General features: G+C 40.8%; 1 protein-coding gene across 1 annotated transcript; it reads right to left on the reverse strand.

The window, feature by feature from the left end:
- Positions 1-10976: 10976 nt before the first annotated feature.
- On the reverse strand, positions 10977-17426 carry LOC146616973 (alpha-N-acetylgalactosaminidase-like). The gene is made up of 9 exons (XM_085372234.1): positions 17254-17426; positions 16604-16760; positions 16188-16328; positions 15688-15899; positions 15501-15595; positions 15238-15399; positions 14662-14859; positions 14416-14556; positions 10977-11704 (listed from the first exon to the last, which is right to left on the reverse strand). Exons 2-9 carry the CDS (start codon positions 16756-16758, stop codon positions 11501-11503), a joined length of 1308 nt encoding a protein of 435 aa, XP_085228360.1. The 5' UTR covers positions 16759-16760; positions 17254-17426; the 3' UTR covers positions 10977-11500.
- Between the last annotated feature and the right edge of the window lie 401 nt (positions 17427-17827).

Consider the following 17827-nt stretch of genomic DNA (forward strand, 5'->3'; position numbering starts at 1 on the left):
GAAAATAAGACTATAATACCAGATCTCTTCTATTTGTCTGCAAACCCCTACACAATTATAAATTGAGCAACCAAAATTGGCACATGGGTACATCTTAGGCCCCTGGAGGTTTTCATCTATATCCAATATTATGATCTCATCACGTTGCCTGGCAAACACCAGCCAATAAGCTAAAAGGACTCCTTTATAGCAATAATGCAAATTATCAACTTATAAAAGCATAATTTACTTTTCAGAGCATAAAAGGCTGATTTAGAAACTGATTTGTAAATTATTCTTATTGCTCTGGTTTTTGCTGTTGCTTTCTAATATTTCATATGTCAACAATGCAATACCTTACTTGAAAGCTGGTGTTTGGGAAATTATTAACAGTTAGAGAAATGAGCCAATAAGCCACCTCATTGCTCTGTCCTTGACAAATTCTGATATGCTGTATTTCGGCATAATACAGCTGTTGTCAATGAACCCCCCCCCCCCACCCCCCCCCACCCCCCTCACCCAAAAAACAAACAAACAAGTAAACTATGTGCCCTGGGAATTAATGCAATTTACATGATGTCCTCCTATGTGACAAAAACAAGTTCTGCATGTGTGTGTGTGTGCACGTGCTTCTGTGTGTGTATCTGTATGTGTGTGACGGGGGTAGGGAGTGAGAGACAGGTGGTTGTAATGACAAAGTCAAATATTTGACACTGCCTAATTACAAAGGCAGTCTTGTGACTTTGTGCAGTCATATTTTCCATAGGTGTTGAAAACAAGGCTTTTGTTCTCTCCAACTAAATGGTCTTAAACTACAGACATGAACGTCTATGCTGTGCTATACTGGTCTGAAACAGCAGTAAACAGATAAAAATGAAACCATATATTCTTTTCTCAAATCTCTTTCTCTACTTGTTTTCCAATTCCCACACACAAGCACAATAAATCCTCCCACAACACTATTTCCATTCATGCCCTTGCAAAATCCACATCATCAAAATCACACATTTCATAGCTATTATTCCTTGTTATGGCATTCTCAAACTCAAATTCCCATGTCCCAGATTTTCCCAGATCATTCACATGAGTGGCAGATCTGCAGATTTCTATCTTCTCCTCCTACTCTTTTTTTTCGGTTCTGCTCTCAATAAACAGTGGCTGCTTTTCAGGACTTCAAAGTCCTCAGAAAGGGGGGGTGAAAACAACATAAAGTACCAAGGTGACAATTAGGGTGCAATGAAAGATCTTGGTTGGTTGCAACATAGTCAGAAGGTCAGCCACAGGTGATTTATGGGGCCTTGGAATGAAGACTATGATCAGGATATGGTATCCTGTGGTCAATCTATGCTTTTTATTTCTCTTCTTTCCAAGTTTTCCCTTTTGCGTTTGAGTGTCTAACAAAATGCCAAATTACAGGAGAGTGCTAACTTTCCCCCGAACCAATAATTTCACATGCCGCCGTGCAGTTTTGATCTTTCTTACTATTGGCAGAGGGAAAAAGTGGACAAATGACCTTAAAAAATTGCACTGCAGTTTTAAAGCGCTCACAAAAGGCTTGCTTTTGCAGTGTCATTCCTCAGCCCAGCTACAGAGCATTGGAGACAAGGTCACAGCTAAAACTGACGTGACTCCAAATACCGATCATTCATGTGCTTCTGTGAGTTCTGGAGGAACCACCTGAGTTATTTTGAATTATTTCCCCCGTCACTGGTCACTTAATACCCTACTGCCCCCCAGTGGTCATGGGGCAATTACAAATGACCTTGGGGGGGACATTAGTGCAGTGGCCCAGTTAAATGGAAGGATAAAATAGGATAAAGTACTTCCAAAAAAGTTTCAGTGTAAATGAATTGTGTGACTCGTCAAGTTGACACGTGAATTGAACTTTGTATTCTTAAGATTGCCTTTCCTCATTGCTTTGAAACAAGGTTGCAAACAAGATGAGGAAATAATTATACCAGAACACAGTAAACTAATGTGCAACAGAGATGATAACGTGTTATAATCTTGCAAATTATTAGTGTGCTTCCTCAGGTCAGCAGCAGTCAAAGAACACAAGAAGCTTGAGATAAAGCAAATTGGATTGACTGTTTGACTTATTGCTACTATATGTGAGTCATTTATAGTGTTGTACGTGACAATGTTCACACATAACTATGACTTGCCCCAAAATCTCAGTGTGACACAGAGTAGGGGACTTTTTTGTCACAGTTTTGACAAGTAGTTCTTTTCTTCAACACACACAAAGCCTCAATTGTACTCATAATGGAGTGAAAGAACAGCTGCTCACATGTCAGCTCGAAGACTGGGAACCATGCTGCCTGGTGAAAAAGACCCTGTAGTGCAGGTGGTAGTGAGGCCCCCCTGTGGGCTAGGTGCACATCAGCCCCTGCAGTGCCAGAAGGAATCTAATGATCTGTGCCAGTACACCAGGTGCTTTCTGCACTCTGATCCTTGACTCTGACGGATTATAAATTTCAAGTGAAGCATCTTCCTTCTTTCTCTGCCATTTACAGTGTTAATTAATAACAGATGCAGATGATACTTTTACTCTCCTTGCCTGGAGAATATAAATATTTAATGGCATTTCTACTTTGGACCTCTCACAAGATCTTGGGGGAAAAAGCATAACCACTTATATAGACACATAAGTACACACTGCACAAACATTCGCAGCAGCTCCATTAGACTAAACTGTGCCCAGTCCTGAAAGTTAATGTTTAGACGCACTATGCCTGCAGAGACATACACAGCAGGCAGTGGGGGAGCTAGGCTGAAGGTCAGCTTCACATGTGTGATCTTTTTAAGTCAACAGTGAGCCAAATGACATGGATTTAAAGACTGGGGGTGGGGTGGGTGGTGGTCGGGTGACTCTTTGAAGAGTCTCTGCTGTGTGATCTTTTTAGGGCAACAGCAATCCAAATGTTATGAAGACAGATGATGATAGTCAATGTAGGTTAGCATATATTAAAGATATTTTTATTAATAGCTACGCTCAAGAAACTGTAGGAAAGTCAAGGTATCAGCTCAGTCTGATTCACAATTATATTTGATCCAGTTTTAAGAATTTTTTTTTTTCATCTTAAAGTGGACAACTAAATCCACTAAAGAAATTGAGTGTTTTTAATGATGACTTTATAGTCTAATATAAAGTATTTTAGGCATTTTTTTTGTGTTTAAGTTCTATAGGTTAATTACATTTAAACATTTTCACTACTTCTCTGTTGCTGTTGTTTTGGAGGGATGGATCTAAGAACGATTGTCACTGGCAAACAAGTTGTTATTGACTAAGTCTAAGAGAAAGTGGACCATACAGCAGCTTTTCATACCTTGTGTGTGGAGGGGGGGATTTCATTACCCGACAAAACTATTCCTTTAGGAACACTAACAATAACACACAATCAAAAACACCCCAATACATATAAAATGGTGTTACTGGCAAACTTCACAAAAATTATCAAAAGCTAAAGTAGGACACTTTATGCCATAGGTGTCAAACTCTGGCCTGCGGGCCAAATTTGGCCTAATTACATTTGGCCCACGAAGCCATACCAAATTACTATTAGAGCTGGCCTACTGGTATTATACAGCTAATATATATATTGTTTAGTATTAAGCTTTGCTTGTTCCATATTCAGTTTTCCAGCAAAGCTTATTTGAGTCCATAAGAAAAGATTCATTCTTATATCTGGAGGAAGATTTTTTTTTTCAATAAATATTAATGTTAGCCCGCGACTTTGTTCCAGTTTTGAATTTTGGCCCACTACGTATTTGAGTTTGACACCCCTGCTTTATGCAGTCAGTCTGGGAGATTGGTTTGCAACAATCGATCTAACAGATGCTTATTTTCATGTGGCTCTACACCCGAAACACAGGCAGTTTCTGAAGTTTGCATTCAAGTTCATTGAGCCACTATTAAAGGGGTCCTCCTTTAATAGTGGCTCAGCCTGTCAAATCCAGAATTAAATTTAAGGTTGGTATATCCAGCCACAAGAGGAAAAATCAGTTTCTGACTCCAGCTTGTCAGCCTGGTGAACCACTTGTCACCTAATGCAAACAGTCTCTCCTCTACACCTCACACATGAAAGAATAAAGTTACATTGAAACCAAGCACACCATTGTTTTTCTTGTGACATTACCAATAAGTTTGATGTGTCACATGGTCCTCTTCCTATTGAAAAAAACAAAAGTTGTATCCAAGATTGCCGACTTCTAAATGGCCACCATGGTCACCACCCATCTTGAGGAGTTTGCCCCCTCACATATACTAATGTGTCACAAACAGGACTTTAATATCACCAACCATTCCCGTGTTATTACGGTGTATCCATATAAATGGCCCACCCTGTATAATATAATGTCATCATGTTGCCTAGCAACCACCTAGCAATGGGCTAAAATGACCCATTTTTTGCATTTATGCACCTACAACACCTTATAAAAGCATCGTATCATTTTCATTTCATAGCCAACAGTATGAAAAGACCAAACAATACGAGCATGTACTGCAATGAATCTCAGACAATGAGAAATGCAAAGTAATGTCATGGTTAGAGCAATGAATGACTTTCTACAGAGAGTAAATAAATTATTAAAGGGATTACTTTTTTTTTGCCTGTCCCGTTTGGCTCTTTTGCCATCAGAATTATTGTCTAAAGGCGAAGAAAGATGCCCAACGGATTTACTTTACCAAATTGACCATCCCAGCCTTGCCGTAATGGTCCATTTGATTCCCCTTTTATTGTTTATTTTATTTTCACTTACTGAATATGGGACAGACTTGACTGGAGGAAAGAAGGGGAAAAAGAAAGAGGGAAAGAAAGACAGCTGAGAAGAGGGACGGGGGAGAAGGGCAAAAAACAAAACCAACAGAATAAGCAGAGAAAAAAAATGCATATATCGATCACCTGGATCACCTGTTGAGAAAGAAAAAAGAAAACAAGCAGAAGAGAACAAGAGTAATAGAATAAACAACATCACAATGATATATGGGAATATGACAGTAAATACTAAATATTAAACATTATTGTGCAGCACGTAAGATCGACAGCACACAGTGTGCTTTGAGGTAGGAGCCAAAAAGGGTGTAGTTTGTGTGTGTGAGCGCCCGTGTGTACACCTGTGAGCATGGACGCGCTTGTTTTTTTAAAAGGTTCCTTCATGTAATGATCTGCTAGAGGGTGTGGGGGAGCCACAGCCCCGTCCTCCAGGGCGTGAAGCAGGTGTGGAGGAGATCAAAACTCCAGACATCCAGAGGCCCCCAGAACACAAGAGACCAAGGAAGACTAACAGAGGGGCAGCCGCGCCACTGTCCCAGAAAGAGCTGAGGAGAGTCCCAGATGAGGGCTCACTCAGCAGCCGCGGAGCAGAAGCCAGGGGGGGTTGCAGTGACGCGCCCGTGAGCTCCGCCGGCAGCCAGCCGTGCCTGAGTGACCGAGCCCCAGGCCGAGAGGCCGGGGGCACCCCACCTCCGAAGTGGCCCGAGCGAGCCCCAGGCCCCGATAAGCGGCCGCCAAGGAGTGAGCCGGTGTGTACCTGGACGCCCATCCCCGGACACAAAGAACCACCAACGCACCGATGTCTGAGGGAGTCCGCCACTGGCAGGGGAAGTGGTGGTAGGGGGAGATAGGCCTCCAAACCTTGGAGGGCCTGAGATGTCCCCAGAGAGGTGGCGCCTGACACCCAACCTGACATATAGACACAGACATACAGGCACACACAGATACAAACATCCATTCCCACCCTCATGCTCTCATATGCACTTACTCCACACTCAACCAACATGGAGACAGACATAGAGAGACACTGTACACACAATCACACTCCCCAAGCGTACTCTACGAACCGGGTCTAGGGATTACTTTCTAAAAGAAAGTAATGATCAGTGTGTAATATATTATCATTCTACTTTTTTTTTTCTCCGGAAACTGAATATTTTTTAGTAATTTAAAAAAGAATCCAATCCGTTATTGATAAGAATAGCCATTGTGTTGTTGCATCTTATATTGCTTACAGAAGCAATCAAGCTTATTGGATATCTCAAATTATGAGTGATGAGCAACAACCTTCTTATGACCTCTTCAGGACACCCTTACTTGGAAAAGGGACAGTTTATAGCAGTGCTACTGTGTAAACAAATGACAGATTGTCAGGTCAGCAGGCAACAATTGGTCCTGGTAACAAGCAGCCCAACAAGCTAAAGGAGAGGGGATGACAATCACGAAGGCCAATCAGCTGAAGAATCCACCGGTATAAAAAAGAGAAAGTTTAAATGCTGACAGACACAAACAAAAATAGCACAGAAAATCATGCACATGGATATTCACAGTTCAGACTGAAGGTTAGAAGAGAAGCATTGTTGACCTATCACGTCTCTATTTTTATTCCACCGCCCCCGAGAAATGCACACCCGCACATGACTTCTTTTTGCCAACTAATCTGTTCAAAGTTTCTACAGCATCATGCTGCGTTTTATTACAGGGCTTTACTCGAAACCCCATTATCAGCAGCAGCTCAAATAGCATCATGTTACCTAACAAATTGTTGCTGTGTGAATGCTTATCAGATGTCACCTGGAAATCTGTCAGACCTCTTTTAATGTGACCCTATCTAAATACACACATGCAAACTCACAAGAATTCCACTTGATCTTTCCAGTCTCTTCCAGCCATTCTACTTGAAGCCGGTTTGGACTAAACCCAGCAGCTGGAAGACTGTGCTCAGCTCCAGCACACCAGCCAGCCAGACTGACTGAGTTTTATTCTGCTGCTCAGAAAGGCATCGGGATCTGAAACCTCACACAGTGTATAAACCGAGGGACTGCAATGACCACACACACCTTTATAAATGTAAATGTGATCCAGGATATACAGTAGATGATTTGTGTGTTCAGCAAAAGGATCAAGTGGGAGAAAATTAGAGGTTAAGTGTATGAATGTGAGTTCAAAGTCAAGAAGGAGAGATATAAAGTTAAAGGGAAAGAATGAGATCATGACTCTGTGTGTGTGTAAGAGAGAAGCAGAGTGAGCAGTATTGGCCACAGTCTGACTTTGACCTACACAGACTGCCAGTGAGAAAGCAGCTGACAGTCTGCCCAGTTGGCATGCGCGCAGTGCTTCGGCAACGTGCAGCCTGCCTCGTACACAGAAACTGTTACCGGGTGCGCCTGTTACTGAGTCAACAGCAGCCACTGGTGGACGAATCCAGACATTCATTCATAAAAAATTATGACTACATAGTCTCGTGATTACATCTAGAAATATGGAAATCTACACTGTGATGAGGCATAGATGAATCAGTTGTCTGCTTTATATCCATTTCAGACATAACACATGAAGCAATTATGCACATATGCACTTCCTGAAGATATTGGCTATAAATGTCTTGGAATACAACGGCACATATATGGAGTCTCCATACAGTCAGCAGGGCATCCTTTGCTATAAATGCCATAAAGGCAGAACAGGGCAGAACAATCTCCACCGGGAATCCAAACTCATGCTATTTTAATGGTTGACTACTTTCAGTCTAAAGGTGGAGGCAGAACAAAGTGTTTTTTTCTGGGGCCTGAACACTGTGCTATGCTTTATGAGGGACACAGAGACCAACACAACCATGTAATGTAAGCCATTGGAGGTATCTGGTCTTTGAGTAATGCATGAGCAAGTAAAAGCAGGAGGAACAAGGACGTCAAAGCGGCACCAGAGGCAGGAGTGGGATTGCAACACATGTCTGTTAAGTAATACCTTTCAAGCTTTCCATGATTGCTTAAAATAAAACCTGGGTGTCCAGTCCAGGAAATTTCCACCGACAGGAAATGACGAATGAATGGTCACTGTAACCAAAAACTCTAAACATTAAAACTTGATGTGGACTAGAGCTCTCTCTGGGTTTGAAAAAGATGGTAAGGCAGCAAATTTGCAGACTTTTTTGGTTTCTGCAACAACAACAACAGCTTAATAATCTTTTAATACATTCAGCTGTTATAGTCAGTCAGCTTTAAGAGACTACCTCAACAGCAAATCAGAAAGAAAGCTAAAGACAAGAAAATATGTTTTCCCTCTGACCCCTTTTTCCCTAATGTGAGTAAAGGATGAATAGTTGTTAGCTGTTTTATATGCACACAATGAAAATCAGACTTTATGGATGAAATTAAGGTTTCAGGTCCATCATATTTTTCTAATTATTCACCTTCTTTTCATAACTCTATCACATTAATGCTGTTCCATTGTGACATTATTCTTTACATGTCTGACGATTAAAAAGAAAAAAATAACAGGGGCATGTTTAATATTGTTTAAAATGGCCACAGGAGCCCAAAAAAAGGCATAACACCATGAGGAATAAAGAGGGAACACATAACAATGTGTAGCACCTTTTCTGAATTGGATCGGACGTCAGGAATCAGCCACCAGCCAAGCAGACTGGCAGCATGAGATGGGGTGATGATGTCATCAGGCTAATCTGAGATGCATGACAGCAGTGTTTCTGTCTGTGCACACAAATCGTACTCGCTGTCTCTGCTTCTCTAGAAAACTGCAGGTTTTTGTGTCAGCGCGCAGGCAGGAATGTGTTAGGTAACAGGGCAGACATAAAAGAGCCACAGCGTGATCACTTTCTTTTTCTGTAGCAGCACCTATTGCGTTTTGAGCATATGGCCCCCTTTGAGACCATATATGTATTCTGACCTATATCCAAACTCCCATCTGCATGCCATTCGTACCAGCGCGGTCGTCAAATACCCCTTCATCTGTATTGGATTTTGGAGGCGCGAGGCAGAGAGTGTGACTAGCAGCGGGACGGAAATGAGCGTGATGGTGAGGGAGAGGGGGGGACCAAGAGAATTGAATCAGGGCTGTTGGTGTTGCGGGGGCACAAAGATGAGAGTGGTAACTGCGTCTCTGCAGCTGTGGCCTACGTGAGCATCGGCAGGAACGCTCTCCTCATCTCAGCCCCCTCCCTCACTCATTCCCTCGTTCTCTTTCTCTCTCTCTCTCTTTCTCTCATCTCTCCCATTCACCCCCTCCTCTGCTCATTTGCACTTTCAAATAGACTTTTGAGAGGCCCCCCCTTCTGCCTATGCCCAAATCCTTCTTGCTCTGTTCTCTCATTCTTTCTATCATCTAACTCCCCTTCTTTCACAGAAAAACTGCAGGGACCTGGACAGTGAGAGATGCCGTGCTCTGCCAGGCAAAGGATATCTGAGATGACTGAATGGGGAAGAACAGAAGACAATGATCCGCTTTCCCACACGGATGCAACAGCACAGACGTACACAAAGCTTGAATTGACCTAATGCCAATGCCCACAGTCACGTGACTTCAGTATCTTGAATCGGTGGGCAAACACTGGCTTTAAGGCCAAGGTCAGAGGTGATACGTGCAAGATTGAGCTGAAAGAGCCAAGTGGGAGGAGGAGAGAAGGGAGGAGCAAAGATGAGGAGACAGAATGAATACAATGAAGGAATTAACGGATGATGTTCACTGGAAGAATCCAAGGACAAAATAAAGTATGAAATAAGTTAATACATTGTAGTACAAGTGTCCAAATTAGAGAAGGTGACGTCAGAGAGGAAAGCATAATCGAGAGAAAAAGGACAAAGCAGAATGGGCTGATTGTCCTTGCACTGTTAAGCAGGTGCACTTTTTGGCAGTGGCGAGAAGGCCGAGACAGACTGAAGAGCAGTGCTGACCTCTGCTGGCTGCATATAGGGTTGACTCTGAGTGTATGTTAGCTAAATTATGGGTTTTTCTTTGTATGTTCGGTGCCTTTGTCTGCCAACCAAATCTGTATGTTACATTTCTGTATATAGGTACCAAACTACAAGGGGGTCTTTGAGTGATCATTTATTCATTCAAAGTTAAAAAGACTTCACGTTGCTAACGATAGGCTATATTAGACCATGAGAAATGCAAAGGAGGAAGGCACAAATTTACACATTTAACTAGTTTTGACAGTTTTGTTACTAGTTAATATAGAAATGTATCTTTTCAAAGTTGGTTCACAGTAAAAAGGACATTTTCTCTTTGTCATTTAACAGTAAAGATGTAGTGATGTAATTACTTCACAAATACTTGGCATAGTCTTTTTGTATTTCTAAAATTTAAGCCCAAAGCATCGTGCTGGGAGCTTAATTCGACTTACTACAACTGTGTTTAATTTATAAAGTGTAAAAAATACTAAGACGTAACAATGAACTTGTATTTCTTTTACTTGAGACATTTCAGGGTTTAGATTTCTTTATACTGAAAGAAAGAGGAACAATTAAAATATTTTTTTGTTTTGCTTGTTTCTAAGTTAATGGGAAAATGGGTCAATTTTAACTCATTAATGCCCAGTGTATCATATTTAATACTTACAGTTTTTTATGACGTTTTGAGATTTTAACATCTGTGGGATATTTTTCCCCACTGCAAAATGTTAATGAATTGCACAATAAAGTTAAGCTTCTTTTTTTTTTTTAAACGCAAGAGTTAGCAATAGGGAAAAATAAAAAGTCATACATGGAAAGTAAAATTTAATTATTTTTTTTTTAAACAAATATGTCAGTTGGTTCAATAAACTCTCCATTTTCAAAAAAAATGAATTTTCTGGCAATCACTTCATAGCTCAGGTTTTAAGGGGATATAAAATGATTTTAACAGCCCTGCTTTAGATAACAGTAGAGTGAAAGTGCATTCAATACCAAGAACTACTTGATGAAAGGGGTTTTTTTGTATTATAAAAATAAATAAATTTTATAGAAAACAGAACTGGAACTAAACTGACCTTAAGAGATGTCACTTTCTGACAAAGAACTGGGAAGTGAAAGCTAAAAGTGAAAAACATCTTGGTACCTTTGAAAAAGCTTGTAGGAGCTGGCTGGAACCCATATTACTCATATGGATGTATAGTGCAAAAATCAAAGCACTCTGCTGCATATGTTTGTATGTACTATGTAGTTGTAGTATGTAGCGTGTAATCACTGTAAGGAAACCCGAAGAACTGAAATACAGCGTTTTCATTTATTTAGAGAATTTGATGACAAATTGTTTACTTAGGTCACATAAAAACATATAAATCATTAATGAGTTTTTTCTAAAACTTGTTTCCACTTTTGTCTTTCTGAGCTGACAAAGACTAATCTCTATTAAAAAACAAAATCTAAGACAAGTGAAGACCTCTCAGTCACAGTGCCGATCTGGGATCAGTGACTTTGCTTTGGCACATCTCAGATAAAATTTTAAAATCATCATCTCTCTTTACTGTTGAGCACAGAAACTCTTGTGGCCCAGTTACTTTCAAGTGAAGATCCAGCTGGAGATCGCATCAACAAGAGCACATTTGTGCCATATACAGATGTAAAGTGGATGACCCTGAGTTTCAAGCATGTTCTTACTTGGAAGAGGCAATTGTAAAACACAGTTCAGAGCTATGCGCCTGCACCTGTGCTTAGATAGAAACAAATCATTCGATCATCAAGACATTACTACTGAGGTAAAAGACAAAAACTTAAGGATTAGAAAGTGGGGTCTGTGAGTGGTCAGAGGAAAACCCGTGGAATGGCATTTTCCTCACGATCATCATAGACACGACCATGGAGCGTGCCCCCTTGATAGAACTGGCGGAGGTTGAATTTGGCAGGTGCAGAGACGTACCACATCACCACTCCTGTGGGGTTCACGGACACTACAAATTCAGTGGAGTCTTTGAGCGATGCGGTCTCATCTGTGAAGACGTTGAAAACCTACAAAGAAGACGAGAAACAGAAGTGAATTTCTCTAGCAAGTATAAAGACAGACATCTTGCTGATAGAACACTTTTGGTCTCAGTGGGAAACCTTTGGTCAGATGTAGCTAGATTCTCATCATGTGTTACTTAAAGATCTGTTCTAAGTCCATTGTTGTTCTCATTGTATATCCTACCACTAGGCCATATTAGTAGTCATTTTAAATCCATTTCCTATCATCTGTATGCAGATGATATTCAGCTGTACCTTTCTTTTAAACCTTATGAATTGGATAAACTATCCATTCTAATGGACTGTCTTAAGGAAATTAATGGTTGGATGGCAAACAATTTTCTGCAGCTTAATACAGACAAGATAGATTGTTTAATTCTGGCTCCAGAGAGCATTAAGCCTCAAATTAGACAATTATTGGGATGTTTCTCATTCACTGTAAAACCTCTGAATCTTTGACCCCCTCTGTGCTTTCTTCACTTAAGAAATATCACTAAACTCAGGACTGTTGTCTCTCAAGGTGAATTGGAGAAGCTTGATGTCTTCGTCTCCTCCCAATTAGCCTGTTGTAATGCCCTTTTTCCTTGTCTGTCAAAGGCTTCTATAAATCGCCGTTAAGCTGTCCAAAATGGTGTGATATTTTCTCATTGCTAAAGAGTCTGCACTGGCTTCCAGTTAATTTCAGATATCAATTTAAAATCTTGACTCGTACTGTCATGGCCTTACGAGGAGAGGCCCCCACTTATATTGTCAAGCTACTTCACGCTAATTCTCCAAACTGGATCCTTAGGTACACTGATAGTGGTCTACTGGGGATTCTACACCTGTCTGAAAACCATAGAGGATTATGCCTTCCAAACCTTAGCGCCAAAGCTATGGATCTCTCTCTCTTTCTCTCTCTGATACAGATACTAATATTTGGTCAAATATGATAGCTATATTTAAAAGTCCAATACTGTCAATATTTGTTTTCTTTGAGATTTCAAAACAAAGAAGTTGCAGAGTGCCCCCTGGTGGAAAAAAAAAAATTCAAAGACAGCAATCCTAACAGGGTTGAAGGGTGTTTCACCCCTCTCGTTTCCTAATTTTCATTCAGTAGCTATTATAATGCTGACACCAATAACTAATACCGGCCAACAATATTGCCCGCTAATAAATGGTTTCGACTCTTCTTCATATTGTACATTAATAATGTTCAGAAAGATTCTACTGAATTTGTAGAGTGGCAGGGAACAGATGTCCAACTGGTGTATTATGGCTGAATTCCAAATCTCTAGGTCAGAGGGAAAGGAACAGCCCAGGGACTATACACAATATACACAGATGAAAGCCATCTCCACATTACACACCTAATATCTTCTACAGACTAGAAACCCATGTGATGAAGCCTGGGGGACACAATTGTTGGGCTGTTGTTAAATCTTGTTAATGTTAATGCATATACACCATACTGTCAAACTTTTGTCAATGTGGTGTATGTAAAGGCCCAGCATTACTACATCTCCTTTACCTTTTAGTGTGACTGCATTTGCAGGATTTTTTTTATCGTGTTCAGCTTAAAGGGATTTTATATAAAACACACCCACAATGTTTTGTTGTTTTAGTCATTCAATTGATATCCTAAAAGACCTACAACACATATGTTTCCGTAAATTTGTCTCTCTTCCACAGCATGTCTTTATCCTGTTTTCCTTCTCTCACCCCAACCAGTCGCAGCAGATGGCCCCGCCCGTCCCTGAGCCTGGTTCTGCTGGAGTTTTCTTCCTGTTAAAAGGGAGTTTTCTTTCCCACTGTCGCCAAACTGCTGCTCATAGGGGGTCATATGATTGTTGGGTTTTTCTCTGTATCTATTATTGTGCGATCTACTGTACAATATAATGCGCCTTGAGGCGACTTTTGTTGTGATTTGGCGCTATATAAATAAAATTGAATTGAATTGAATACCAACACCAGTTAAGCTCGCACAACTGCCCTGACCTGCTGCAGCAGTTTCAGCACTAGCATGAGTGACTATGCAAATTTTCTGTGCTTGCTTAGTGCGAAATAAGAACTGGAGCCAGCAGTTGTATCACATCCAGCTTGCTATCCTGACAGCTCCCTTTTGGTGTTCTCTTCCAGTATGACTCATTGGACCAGTGCCTGAGTTCCAGTGCTTCAACCATAATAACGACACCTGCTTTAAACAAGAAGCATGACTGTCACCTAGGGCAGCTCTGATTTAATGTCACCAGCCTGCCCCCGTGATCTGGCCTTGTGTATGACGAGCTGGACTTGCAGTTGATACTTTGTTGTTGTGTAACTTGTTTTTTTGGTTGTCGTTTGAGACACTCGCCACACCCTGGAGACTGGGTCAGGTGTTAGCTTCCACATTTCACACCACCCCAACTAATCACAGATTAGGAGTTGATCTACTTGGATGATTTTGGTAGGTTAGTGCAGCACATGATTTAATTTTATTCACGTAATCCTAATAAAAGACTGAGTCATGTACCGTGCTATAATGCTATAATATTTGAATAGATTTCAATCTTTTGTTTGTTTGTTTCTTGAAATTTTTTCCCCCGTTTGTTTTCTGTAGTGCTGTTTTACGTTGGTAACTTCAAACTTCAAAAACAGGGAAGTCTGAGTTAACCTTGCTTGCCAAAATTACCCCTCTCACCCCGAGTGAACCAGGTCGAAACACGATACACATCCCTCCTAAGTCTATAAACACATACCTTGTAGCTGCCTGCAGTGTAGTTGAGTTTGCTGAGGGAAGTTGTGTAGCGATAGGGCATGTCTGTACGACGGCTGAAGAACAATAAAGCGCTGGCATTTTTTGACAGGGGGCGCCAGAATACTTCAATGCCACTTTTCTCCTGAGAGAAAGAAAAAATGTGAACAATGAAACAAAAAAACATTGCACAAAAGTCCACAAAAAGAGTCATTTAAAAAAGAAATGTATCTACTAAATTGTGCTTCACCTTCACAATGCGTCTTCCCTGGATACCCAGGGCATCCTGGTTGATGCTGATGGCCATTTCGTTCCGCAGGATGCTCTGGGCACCGCTGGAGATGGTACGGAGGTCATTAGACATGAAAAGAGGAGCCGCCATGATCGCCCAGAGAGCCATCTGAGAACGAGACTGTTCCATGCTGAGGCCAAAGTCGCCAATAATCAGCTGTGAAGATTAAAAATTTTCACACCAAAGAATTAAATTGGAGGCTGTAGTCTGTAGTACATGTAATCTATCTTTCAGTATGGAGGTGTAGCTGAATGATTTGTGCACAACAAATATATATGTAGAGCACTGAAGACGCTTAAACAAATCGTAGAGTAAGCAGAGACAGATTCTGTGGTTTGTTTTAAACAACTTCTGAAAACCCGTTTTTGTAGATGAGCTTTTGGTTTGGAATGAATCTCTGATCATATGTTAAATTTTGTGTTTGTTCATGTGTCTGTAAGTTTAAACATGTATTTGTGGCTTTTCTATTGCTTATGCTATTCCCTAAAGCACTTCACATTTGGGGAAGATATTACAAATTTCAATTGAACAAACCATATCAGGGTCGTTCCACCTTCCAGGACCTGCTGCAGATGTCAGGGCGTCCTGATTTTCAAAGAACCAGTCAACAATGTTCAGTACACTGTCCCAAGAGTCCTGGATGTCACCATAGTTACGCCACAGGTTGCAGATCTCACCCAGCTGAGTGTAATTTACCTAAAAACACGCATCAGTTTCATATAGTGAAGAAGCAAATACTAAGTATTAGAACAGGATTCGAACAAAACATCAAAAAGTATTTTGGATTTTAATCGTACCTTAGGTGGCAGCCCACCCTGGTAGGCAGGCCAGCTGCAGGAATAGCCAATGGGACGCCCTGTAGCATTTAAAGCCTTTGACATGAGAGGGTAACCTGTTCAAAACAGTGAACAGGAGATCTCAAATGAGGTCCAATCAGCAATATCTTATTATCCACACAGAAAAGGTTCAGTCTTGTGTTTTTACCCAGCTCTTGCTCCGTGGCATTAGAGTAACAGCCGTCATATTTAAACATATCCACCTCCCAGTCTGCAAATGTTTGAGCATCTAATTCGATCTTGTCCAGCGGGGTGCCAGGGTAGCCCCCACATGTGAGTTTGCCCATGTCCCCATAGATGCCCAGCTTTAGGCCTCTGTTATGCAAGTAGTGTGCCAGCTTTTTGATTCCTCCTGGAAACCTGAAAGAGTAATATCAAACACACACATTTTAAAAAAGCCTTCAGCTTTCATTTTGTAACCACAGCATGATTTTTTTTTAATCCTGTAACCCAATTTCCTTTTGCACTTTCCAGGGAAGTGAAAATTCATATTTGTGCTGACACTAAAACATACCTGCTATCAATCTCCTGAGTACTGTGTTTTGCTTTTCACATGATTGTATGACTGTCACACTACTTCACTGGCTGTAGGCCAATAACAGATATATGTTTACAATGGTCTTTGTGCTCACGCAGCAAATACTGCACCTCTTAGGATCAGGCTGCAGCCGTCCCTGATCGTCTCTTTGTTTGGAAGACCAGCAGTCATCTATGTTCACGTAGACGTAGCCGAGTTCCTTCCAGCCATCCTCTGCAAGTCTGTCTGCCATGTCCATGAACAGATTTTCACTGGAAGAAGGACAAAGATGTTTCATAATTGTCTCAATCGCATTCCTATTTACACTGATACTGCATTTGAAGATAAGAGTGTAAAGAGTGTAAAGAGCACTACCATATCTATTAGATATTCTGTTCAAACCGACTGCTTCTACTGGCTTTTGTTATATCCTGTTATTATATCGCTATAAAACTGAGACTAGACCATTATAGTTATAATACCTAAATACCTTTTAAGTTTTCAATACAATCAAGCCTGGTGGTACACATTCAAAATTTTGGCTTACCTGATGCAGTTCTTTGGGTCGTTTTCACAGTCAATATCACATCGGTATCGTTCCCATGCCAACCACCCCATGGGAGGGGTCCTCATCAGTCCATTGTCAAGGGCCAAAGTGGTCCCAGTGAGCGCAAAGGCAAAAAAGAGAACTGCAACATGCATTTCTGCAAATACAAAATTACAAGCTGAATCAGATGTTAGTGCAGTGTGTCAAAGATGAGCCAGAAGAGTACGTCCAGAAGACTAAAGGGCAAATACAGGTTAATGATTGCAGCACCTGACGAAAAATCACCTGACATGGGTGTGAACGCAAAACAACCTGCGCGGTGACTTACCAGTGAAATAGACTGATCGTGTCAGATGACCAAATAAAAATCACATGCTTATATAAACGATGTTCTGCTAAATAAAAGTTAGAATATAAAAGCTGTTCGCAACATGATCGTCATTTGGTTCTTGTAAATACGCAACACTCGATCTCAAGCGAGTTTTTTGTATTATAAACACCAACTTGACGGTAGCTTATTACTTATAACTAATCTGGCATAGACAACAATTATTCTAGCAATTTAAAACGCAGGGAATCTAATACACGTTTAAATGATTTAAACGAAGGGATTTGCTGAATAAATGTATGAAATGAAAAGCTGAACTCACTGAAGTCCGATCACGGCTCTTGGAAACTGAAAGCTAGACAGAGCAAATAAGACCAAGAGCTCAGCCTCCTGCAGTCCGATTCTGTGCTCTTGTCTCTGGTCTCTCCCTCACTTCTTTAAATAAATACTGTGATAAAAGAAAATCCGCTCGGTCCTACTGTGGGGGAATATACAAAAAAGTACACATGACAAGGAAGTGGGGGCCACGTGACAAAGGAACCCTATCAGCTGACCACAAACCAGGAAGCGAGACAAAAAGCGCCGGGGAGACCGTTGATTACAGTGGTTCCCAATAGTGATGGGATTTTCGGCTCTTTTTAGAGAGCCGGCTCTTTCGGTTCGGATCACTAAAAAGAGCCGGCTCTTTCGGCTCCGAATCGGCTCTTCAGGTTGTTTTGTTGCTTTAATTAATTTATTATTAACAATACTATAAAATTGTTGCACAAAAGGAATTACTAACGTAAAAAAAGTGGTTTTATTTATATATGTTTATATATAAATATAAAACACATTTCTAGCATGAACTGAACTTCCAAAGCAGAGCTACTAGATCACTTAAATTACACAATTGAAAG

The sequence above is a fragment of the Diplotaxodon limnothrissa genome, linkage group LG15, assembly GCF_057381915.1.
Source record: "Diplotaxodon limnothrissa isolate DT_005_m linkage group LG15, D_limnothrissa_male_GT1.1, whole genome shotgun sequence".
NCBI classification, from domain to species: Eukaryota; Metazoa; Chordata; class Actinopteri; order Cichliformes; family Cichlidae; genus Diplotaxodon; species Diplotaxodon limnothrissa.

Coding starts and splice junctions, on each gene's coding strand:
- LOC146616973 (XM_085372234.1), bottom strand. CDS start 16,758: ATGCATGTTGCAGTTCTCTTTTTTGCCTTTGCGCTCACTGGGACCACT. Junction 15,400..15,500: donor AGGGTGGGCTGCCACCTAAG/GTACGATTAAAA, acceptor GCGTGTTTTTAG/GTAAATTACACTCAGCTGGG. Junction 14,860..15,237: donor GGTGGAACGACCCTGATATG/GTTTGTTCAATT, acceptor TAATCTTCACAG/CTGATTATTGGCGACTTTGG.